At 40.9% G+C, this 10,509-nt stretch overlaps 1 protein-coding gene and 1 long non-coding RNA gene across 3 annotated transcripts in view; one reads left to right on the top strand and one right to left on the bottom strand.

Annotated features, from left to right (window-relative positions):
• drd3 (dopamine receptor D3) overlaps positions 1 to 10,509 on the bottom strand; it is a 28,975-nt gene that overhangs the window by 9,980 nt on the left and 8,486 nt on the right. Inside the window, exons 3-7 of one of the 2 annotated variants that reach the window (XM_069512113.1) lie at positions 9,974 to 10,086; positions 6,927 to 7,063; positions 4,786 to 4,979; positions 2,376 to 2,441; positions 867 to 1,242 (exon numbers count right to left, since the gene is read on the bottom strand). In XM_069512113.1, coding sequence (XP_069368214.1) covers positions 867 to 1,242; positions 2,376 to 2,441; positions 4,786 to 4,979; positions 6,927 to 7,063; positions 9,974 to 10,086 — 886 coding nt within the window. The remainder of the gene's footprint in view (positions 1 to 866; positions 1,243 to 2,375; positions 2,442 to 4,785; positions 4,980 to 6,926; positions 7,064 to 9,973; positions 10,087 to 10,509) is intronic. The other variant, XM_069512114.1, reaches the window with a different exon arrangement.
• LOC138405231 (uncharacterized) lies at positions 44 to 2,732 on the top strand. The gene is made up of 2 exons (XR_011238905.1): positions 44 to 780; positions 856 to 2,732. It is a non-coding gene; the product is annotated as an uncharacterized lncRNA (long non-coding RNA).

The raw sequence follows: 10,509 nt of genomic DNA, 5'->3' as shown, positions 1-10,509 counted from the left end.
AGAGGGAGAAAAAAAGAAAATTCACAATAATCACAATCACATTTACATTAATTTCTCTTCATGGTTGAAACAATATATGTGGGACAGTTTTAACCAAATTATTATGTGAGATTTTGAAGAATCTATTTAGTTTGTATGCAATCAAAGAGCTCCGTAAAAAAAGAGAGGGAAATCGGTCCTATTTGGAAACTGAGTCACGTTTGAAAGAAAAGCTCAAGAGGAATAACAACAGGTTTAGCAAAGGTCCAGTTATTTTTAAGTATCCTGCACTGTGGTAGTAAGCACATTTATTAATCCCAGCAGCAGCCAACTATTATGAATCAACTATATAAATATATCAATCCTGCAACTTCTGAATTCATAGAGTTTAATTTGGATCCCATCATCAGGAAAACAATTATTGTCTGGATGAAAATCAGATGGGGAGTGGGCTGGATCAAGATCATTGTGTGCGTGCGTGTGTGTGCAGCATTGTCATCACTGACACCAGTGTAATGTCATCAGGCACCTCTGATTACGTTTTTTTGTCAGCAGGATCTTTGCCGTGCCAGAGTTAACTGGACCAGGCTCATAGCAACCTGGCTGATAATTGGAGCATGTGGAAGCTGTGTCAGGAGCTCCAGAGTGTGTGTGGACCATAGACTGTATATGTGGACACACGCTGTGACAGGATTTTTGGACATTTCATCTTGCATTTTTTTTCTGCAGCTAATGCAGCTAATGCACATGAAGTAAGCCAATGGACTGGTAAACCAACACAGTCAGACGAGAGCAGGGCAGGTGAGTGAGTACAGGTGGTATAAAAATCAATTGAGTGTTCCCATAGTTACAATTTCCTCTTCTCTCTCAACACAGACTCTACTCACCAAGCACAATGGCCAGCATTTGCGTGGCCTTTTTCTCCCGCGCGTGCATGCTCCTGAATCGTGGATTGTTGCTGTGTGAGTGAGGCAGCGTCCGCAGTGCCGTGTGTGTTCGCCCGTTGGAGAGATCCTTCACCTCGCAGCTCATCCGGACAGAGGCCTGTTCGTCCCGGTGGTTGTCCCCCACCTCCTGCTCCCTCCGATCCTGCTCCAGATCCAGCTCTGTGCGGCCGCAGGAGGCGTGGCTTATGCTGCAGTAGTTCTGCATATCCACCGGGGGCAGCACTGAGTTCTCCACCGGTCCTGTCTTCGGGTGGTTGCGCCACAGACATCGCGAGAGCAGGTTGGGCTTGGAGGGAGCCAAAGGCTCTACAGTCTGCTGTCGGAACACATGGTACATTAGTTAGACATTAGTTTTAACGTAATAAAAGTTATTTCATTAGCTGCACTAATCTATATCTATGTATGTATTGTATCAATCAATGACATGACTTTCAGCACAATGTTTTGGTTGTCTGTGCTGCAGCTTTAATGTTTGGTTCACTCTCAGTGTTTTCTCATCAAACACTTCAGGCACCTTGATAAACTTGTTGTGATCTGCCCTGCACCAAATGACCAAGTGACCAGCTGAAAGGTTATATTGACATATTGGAGCAATTAGCTGCTAAAGAGTTTAAGAATGTCTCCCGAAGTTGGTCAGGAAAGTAATTATCACAGCTTCATGGTGATCACAGAATTTCTAAATGACCTCTCGTAGACTTCTTCTACAGTGGAATCTATTCAGTGGCTACCTTTATTTTATTCTGCTTTTACTTTATGTGGAATGTTTTGGAAGCAGATTGGTACTTCCACCAGCTGGGAAGTTAGTATTCAACACACATCCAATAATGTTTCCATAGTATTGTGTATTACCCTTTAATGCAATTTTTCATTTTCTGTTGCCTTTTCATTGATCTCTTGCACCAGCAGATACTTTCTTAACTTTTTTAAATTCAGCAGCTACAGCTCCTATGAGCCATTTTTCTTTAGTGAAGTAAAAACAATCATTTCGATTACATCCACAAACTTTCTGTCTCACATCCTTATCTCATCACGCGCTTTCCTCCAGGGGGGAAATTACATTATTATTCTCTCGGCCTTTGAGGAGTCTGGGGATTATGCAGGTGCAGAACTGTGCATCAGACCTTGCTCAGCTGATGAGTGACCAGGTGAGGCAAGGCAACAAGCCATGCTTCAGAATCACAGGTTTTGGCTTCCTCTCAGGCTCCTGGGCTGCGACCACACAGCGGAACAAGGAATTCAAGTGTGCATGAGCATACACACAGGCAGACCCACATGAAAAGCTAAAAACAGAACCGCTTTGCCTCCCACCATGTCACAATACGCCAACACAGTCAGCATGAGAGTTAGGGAGGAATTAGGCTACAGTGCATTCAGCAAAACTAGAGCGCTGAAAAATCTATCCATGAATCTCTCAGTTGAGTTGAAGCTCTAATTTAAAATTATACCTACCACTTTAATCCTTATAGGTGACAGGTCTTGCTTCGCCTTGGGAGTGTCTTCTTGTAGACAGGTCTCCTGGGGGATCAGATGGCAGTTCAAGATAGGAAATATATTCCAGAGAAAGCCTCAACCCCCCCTATCCTCACACTCCTACCCCATCAGTCTACAGTTGGCAATCTTTGTACCATTTACTTGGAGCCTCATTGTTTCATCTCCATTCATCTCAGAGGATGGATAAAACAAATCTGTCAAAGTGTCCCTGACAAAGACAAAATACATCAAGGGAATTAGAATTAATGTCTGACATGTTTCCATTTGCTCTCACTGTTGAGCCACTGTCGTCCAAATTAAAAAATACACAACTACTCCTTCTTTGTATCAAATGTTCTTTCAGTCGACTGAGATAGAGTCATACTGTTATTTCAAAACACGTAGAGCTCTCTCAGCCAGAAGAGATCCAGGACCTGGATCTTACGATGGATGTCTCGACTCATGGATGAGATCCCACAACCAATTATCTGTAACCTGCTGTTAAAACAGAGCACTTGACTGCATCAGTGTGCAACAAGGGGGAAAATTAGGTGGAAAGAATTCAACTACATTATGCCAGAAACTGGAAAAGCATGAGTTGGTCAAGTTAATTATCTCATTGCATCTGTTTTTACACCATATTTTAAGAATATGGTAGATACAGCTGACTGGATGTATCCGTGTCTGAGCTTATTAAGATAGAGCCATCATTGATTAATGGATGTTAGTGGGACAAACATTAGAGTGGTGGATAGTAGTAAATGGTAGAACATTGCTTTTCTAAGGTCTATCTAAAAAGCATTACTTTTCTTTGACTTTCTTTTTATCTTGTGAAGAATACACTTTCTTTAACCATGCTACCATCACTTAACCTAAGCTGTACTTTCTGTTTGGTGCTCAGGTGAACGTTAGGATGCCATGATGCTAACCCCAACCCCGACTGCAAACATAATCATATATTAATTTATATATATTATATTATATTATATATTAACTTGATATTGCAGCTGTATTCTCCATCTTAATATACAGTCATTCATTACTGGGGCTAAAAATTGGCCTGTTAGCGTTGTCCCTGTGGGCATGTTTGAATCCTGATGATGGATGGTTGGAATGGAAGGATGCTTCATTGATCCCTAGAGAAATTTAGGGGATCACGCATGGTACCTCTGTTCTGCTTGGCTGTTGACTTATTATATATAAAGCTGCTAAATTAAGATGGGTACATGGAATTACCCACATTGAAGACAAACACTCACAGTCTGTAAGCATTGCCATTGTAAGGATGTTAGCAGGGTGACATTAGCATTATATCACCTTTCTTTCCTCTTGTATTTTCCCCCTCAACAACCGATATTGTATAAATTAGACTAATAAGACTGAGGACGTCACAGAACACACTCCTGATGATTTGGATTATTTTTAACTTGACAGGTCAGTTTAATTAGTAACATCTTCAGTTTTATACACTGACAGTCCTGTCAGCTATATACCGAGCTGCATATTTACATTGCACATTTGGCCTCTGTTCGTCTGAACGGCTGATTGCTCTCAGCCTACATTTATAGAATAGTCTCATTCACAATCGCACTTCTTCTCCCTCCTGTTCCAGCAAACTCATTTTCCTGAGATTCTTTTGAGATCTCCTCCAATACAAAGAGACTTATTATCCACTTACTGAAATTCAGTGTTTTGGTGAGGCCCTTTTTACCCAGTGTCTTTGACAGAAGTGTTCTCATCCCTGCTACGTGTCACATTTTGTTCTCTGATGGTAACTCAGGCTCTGGAGCAGGTGATAGTGTACGCACATTGTGAATGTGTCCAACAAAAAAGGTCTAATATAAAGATGAGCAGTAATTTGTCAGTAATTACCAGTCTGCATAATATAGGTGAATGTGAATGAGGTAGAGAGACTATCTATAGAGCAAATATAAGTTTCTATCAAGAGAAAACCTTGCATATCAGAAGACTAAGCTAATTAGGAGCTAAAAAACATGGTAATTTTGAGCTTGATCACCTTCAATTTTTAATAATCAGGTCTCATAATAGGGCTTGTAACGGTGGATAATGGTATATTTCTCAATACCACTCTGAATGTTTTCTGTGATTTCTAAATTGTTTCAATTTAAAAGATATCAAATTTCAATAAAGAGTTCGTTTTCGTACATAAATAACAGCATCTGTAAAATTACTGCTTAAACCGATAGAGCCCATTACTCTCAGAGGTCAAACTGTGTAAGAGACTAAAGAGATTCTAGTAATAACTTGCAAATTATTTATTGACAGTTAAAGAGTTTTAGTAGAAACATGTAAATATTTATGGGTTATTAGAAAGTCTTATCATAAATAAGAAATAGAGGGAAAGAGAATTAATACAATCTTCTCTCACCGCAGATGGTGGGGTCGAGCCCGGCTGGATTTTTCCGCTGGCTTGGCCGAACGTGATCCTCTTACGCCTCCTCCTGAGGAAGACGTAGATGCGGATGTAGACCAGCAGAGTGACGATAAAAGGAAGGTAGAAGGAGACCACTGAGGAGTAGATTACAAATTCGGGGTTGGAGATGGAGCACACCATGGGGTCATCTGAAATAAAAGAAAAAAAACAAACATTACGCCAAATAACCTCCAAATTACAGTTTAATAAAAGAGATCCACAGACAACCTCTGATCCAGAAGCATGTTCTCCATCCTAAAAATGAACTTGGTGACTTGTCCTCTTTCAAATTCTGTGTATGTACACATCAATACCGTGCTGCACTCTCACAGCCATGAATGTGAGATGGAGGTTTGATTGATTTGACAATAATTGGACCATAAATTCAGGATAAGGGACTATTTGACATAATAATTATAGACTGTAGAACAATTTTTCAATCACAATTGAGGAATTAAATATCTATTAGAGGTGTGCTAATAGCGCTGTAAATTGAAGCGAGACAGGCTCTGAATGCAGCTAGGAAATATATGGAGCATGTCAGTGGCATGAACAAACTTAAAAGTGATTTGCCTCCGCCTGGATGTTCCCCTGAGTCAACACCACACACATCACATACCACAATACACACAGAGAAGGTATCTGGGACAGACAGAAACAGTTCTTACGCACTTTATAAACCACCTTCACTTGTTAGATTTCTACTATTAATGTATTTTGTTGAGTTTAAATACGTTTGTATTTTCATGTTGTTCTTTTTCTACTCATTTTGTTTACAGGATGTTAAAGAATCCTGACCCTATGCGACTTAATGTGAATCCAGTGACCCCTCCTCCTGCTGCTGCTGAAACGTGGATGCATACTGACAAAACAGTGGGATTCCTCTCATCACCAGCCATTGTTTTGCAGTGGTTATAAATAGACTGAACCAAATGCCAGTATCTCTGAATCCCTTTACATTGTACCTGACTAATGCTCTTAATTGTCTGCAAGCAGTCATGCATCTGTGCTGCTGGCTGTTGAAATGAAAATAGCTACTGTTGATATTTCTCTCTGTCCATTATTTTTGTTTAGTCGTGGATTATCCCTGTTCCTGCATCACAATGAACAGATACAAAGGCAAATTTTCTGTTTTGCAGAACAGGAATGAAAGCCCCCCTCAGATGACGCATTCTCTCCATCTACAGTGACTTCATTTGATTAGATGTCGATACATGAAAGATTAAAACATTAATGTAAAAGTGAAATGTTTTCTTTCCACTTTTACAAACAATATTTCCAAATTTCTATTTCTACTGCGCCACAAACTGAGATGGAGGTCCTCAAAGTAATGTTTATGTACTAAAAGCGAGATTGACAAAAACTGAAATTGCAGGAGCAGAGGCCAAAATATCCAAACTTTTAGTGTCAGAATTCATCAAACTTTGAGAACACTGAAGTGTAAATTTCCTGTATTACAACTCTCATCGTAGCCGTGTCCTACTTCAGCGGCTGCTTCCTTCTGAGGCTGTATTTGAAGACTGCTGTGTAAATAGGCTGTTTTGAAAGCTCCTCCGAATGCAGCCGACAAAAGCTTCCTTTTCTTCCCTGAGCTACGACAGTTCCAATGGGTGGATCCTTCTCTGGCCAACCTATCCCAGGATTCATTGCAACATCTGATGTTTACGCTTTAAAATCAAAGTACAGGGCTTCAACTCAACCAAACATCTGATACATGTTAAAAAAACCAGGGGGGCATTATAACTTTCTCGTCTTGTCCAACTACAGCTCTGTTGCTAGGCAACAGCGGTAAGGAAGGGTCATGGTGTTGACGCAGAACACGAAACCCCCCCGTAGACCAGGCTGTCTCATTTTGGTTCAGCCTTCATGTGCTGTGTAGACCCTGACGTTAATATTTCAACTTTGAAGTTTTATGCATTCTTTGCACATGGTTTAAAGTGTCGTTTTGTTATGTTACTTATTTTCAATGATTTGATACCAAGTGAACCAACATGCAAACAACTTGTATGTAGTTTTCTGGATTAGCTGAATTGAATTTTTTTCACTTTGCTAGAATGTCTCTGGACAGGGAGACTAAGAACCGTTTCTGAGCTGACCTGTGGTGTTGAAGCCAAACAGCAGGGGACAGGAGACAGCGAAGGCCAGGACCCACACTGTGGAAATCATCACGAAAACTCTCTTCTTGGAGCGATGGGTGGTGTTGTACAGGACGGGCATCACCACAGCTGTGTACCTACACACACACACACACACATACTCCAATTAGTGTCAGTCCAGTTGTGACAATGTGCACAGGAGATCAGATGTGACATTTGAATGAGGAGAAAAGTGCTGATGTGATACTGTAGAGTACAGTAAAAAGGAATAATTAGAGGGGGGAAGAGAGCGTCCCTGAAAGGAAATGAGCTTACCAACAAATACACTGCTGTGAGACAGTGAAAAATCTAAAGACCAACAATGGAGGAGCAAACCCGGCATTTCTATTTCAAAACAATTTGGTTATTCAGCAATAAAATGAGTGGAGCTTTGATTTAACAGTTAATCAGCACACTACACTAAAAGTGTATAATGAGCTTGTGAAAAAAAATATGGTTCAGCTTTGGCTCAGAAGTTGCAGCAATTATACTGGACCCCGACCCAAAATGGATGTGATGTTATGTTGTTTAGAGCCAGATAACTGCCATGACTGTTTATCCTCATCAGACTAATTACTCTGGTTCTTCTCAGGGCGAAACCCAGAGCCACAAAGACGTTGACTAAAAATACTCTTGCCTGCGTTGCTCAGTCTTCACCCTCCTGCCATACTGCTGTCTGGTTAAATAAACATGGAGGGGTGAGAAAGAATGTGTTGCGCATGGTTTATTGATCAAGCATTGTTTCGAGTCGTCTTGGTGATGAAAACAAGGTTCCTCAGCTTCGTACTACGCTAGAACGTCCTCTCTGATGTTTTTACACTGCCTTTCATTTGACTCTTCCTTTAAACAGTGCGACAAATCTTTCCTGCAACGTGTGCTGTGAACTTATCAATAAAAAATGCAGAGACAAAGGTAAGCAGGTGTTGCACACTATCAAAGACACAGAATGCCCCTGGTGCTTCACATTCATTACGCACCACACATAGCCAGTGATACTGTAGCCGTGTTGTTGATTTGTCTAATAATTAATCTCAGAGAACCACAGGGGCTCCGCATAACTTCATCCCTCAGAAGCAAATTATGGGCTGTACACAAAATCACTCCAGGACAAACATATGAGCCAGGAGGTGCGTTAACAAATGCAATTCATGGTTCGACTGATTATGCTGAAAGTGTTCAGTGAAGATAATCAGTCCCCACACAGACATGTTACATATTGTTCCTGCAAGGTCATATATTGAGCGGCTAAGTGAAATAACTGTTGTATCAGAAATTATCCCCTGTAGGAGTTTAAAAACTTCTAAACGAGAGGAAGTTTGTAGTTCTTCTTTTTACAGACATGGCTTAATTCACCTGTGGGGGGTTAAAAACAGCATTTTGTATATAATAAGACACATCCTATGAAGGAACGCTACCTTCTCTTATTCACATTCATAGTTTTAATTTGGGTTATTGTTTAAAAAACGATTCACCTGCTCTAATGTTCATAATACACATCACTTTCCTCACACTGTCCATCACTGTAGCTCCTGTCTCTTTAATGCCCCCATCCCGATAAAGTCCAATCTTCTCTGATTGGCCAACCACGTCCAGCGTGTGGAGTAAATGACTCCGCTCTCGCTTCACCTGGCTTTGTTAGGGGGCATGTCAGACTAGCTGCTATAGGTGGGGAATCATGACGCACAATGATTCCCCTGAAGTATCGGCTGGTGTACTGATGAGGTGTTTCAGGAGCTTCAGGATCAGTGCTCCCTTCACAGTGGACCTTTACCTTTTTAACTTTTAACCTCACTAAAAAACTTTAATATATATACACAAGAGGAAGGAAAAACTGAAAAAGCATCATATGTCTCCTTTTAGACCCAGAATCTGGCCAGTGCTCATGCTCTTGTTATGGCTACAAGTTCAATTTGTTAGTGGTCATTTGATTTAGCACAGTTCTATTGTGGAATAAATACAACGTGAGCACAATATAAAACTGTTATAATTAGGTTTTAGAACTGACGTTGACACTCATCATGGCAGGTGCACATTAGGTAATAATAGATCCCCACTCCAGTGGTACAAATTACTTCTACAAATGTGCAATTAAATCACCAAAAGCCAACAGATGCTGAGTAGAACTGGGAATGTGGGCAGCTGCACGCTTTGCCTGGATGGGAATCCAGCTTTACACATGATAACATCTTTTGGAAGCACACAACAGAAAGTCTTATTAACAACAGAAGCAGATAAATACTCCTCCTCCATTCATGCTCTACAAATACAAACATACGCCTGACATCTCTGGTTCTCATGCACTTTATTCACTCTCTGGATTTGATCTGCGAGCTGTAAGTTCAAAGTCCCGGCAGAGCTATTAAATATTAAATGTGACACAACAAGAAAACTAAACAAATAAATAATGTATATTGAAGATGCACAGCTACAGTAAAGGTTTGAACTGATGCGGTTGCTCCCTCAATGATGCAAACATGATGCACGGCAATTAGATGTAAACACACTCAAGTCTTCCTAAAGCCTTGTCAGGAGATTTCCTCACAGGTGCTCTCTTAGAGAAAACCTGTGTGGAGACTAATCAGAAAATACTGTTTCAGCAGAGAAGATTTTGTTTTGATATGAGATGAGAAATATAGAAATCTCACACGGATGATGTTTATATCAGGAATGATAGCTTGTGTGCATTAATTTCCTAGAGACCAACTGAAACCTTAAACATAGTAACTTGCCTAATCCAAACCTAACCTAACCTAAACCTAACTATATCCTTAACTTTAAGCTAAACTTAACCCATGCTAACTTAAACTTAACCTAAACCTTAACCTTTCCCTAACAAAAGTCTTCACCTTAAAATGTAATGATTTACACTGAGGACTTGTTTTTTGTCCCCGTAAGAAAAGACAACTCCCCATAATTTGACTGTGAGAACAGATTTAGGTCCCCACAACATAAGTAATCATTGGACCACACACACACACACACACTCACATGGCACACGGCACACTCACCTGTCAATGCTGATCGCACACAGGTTGAGGATACTGGCGGTGCACATCATCACATCCAGCGTGACAAAGATGTTACAGTAGAGCCGGCTGAAAAGCCAGGCACCGCCGACCACCTGCACAGGACACACAGGCAGATTAACAACGCACACGTTCCTCTTCCCCCTCTTAACCGTGAAGTGTGAAGCACCTCGCCAGCACACATGAATGCACATGAATGGTCTTATATTAAATTGAAACATCCTGTCAAATCTTCCGTAATATACTGATTTCAGCATTTATGCTAATAGGGGTATAAATTAGACTAAATTATGCATGAATTAGCACATATGTTGAAGTGGGCAGGCGTAAACCGTGATGGTAGCACCATGATGGACCACATACTTAATGTAAGCATGTACTGAAAGTAGAAGTTAGAGACCATGTCAAACACAGGGTTTAAAGGTCATCCCATTAACCCCAGCTGCACCAGCAACACCCAAACCCCCACACCTCCACCTCCATCCCCTCCCCAACGGTCCAGCTCAGACCGACAGGCT

This window comes from Paralichthys olivaceus, chromosome 17, assembly GCF_024713975.1.
Source record: "Paralichthys olivaceus isolate ysfri-2021 chromosome 17, ASM2471397v2, whole genome shotgun sequence".
Taxonomy (NCBI): domain Eukaryota; kingdom Metazoa; phylum Chordata; class Actinopteri; order Pleuronectiformes; family Paralichthyidae; genus Paralichthys; species Paralichthys olivaceus.
This window is presented reverse-complemented; position numbering and strand designations above follow the sequence as displayed.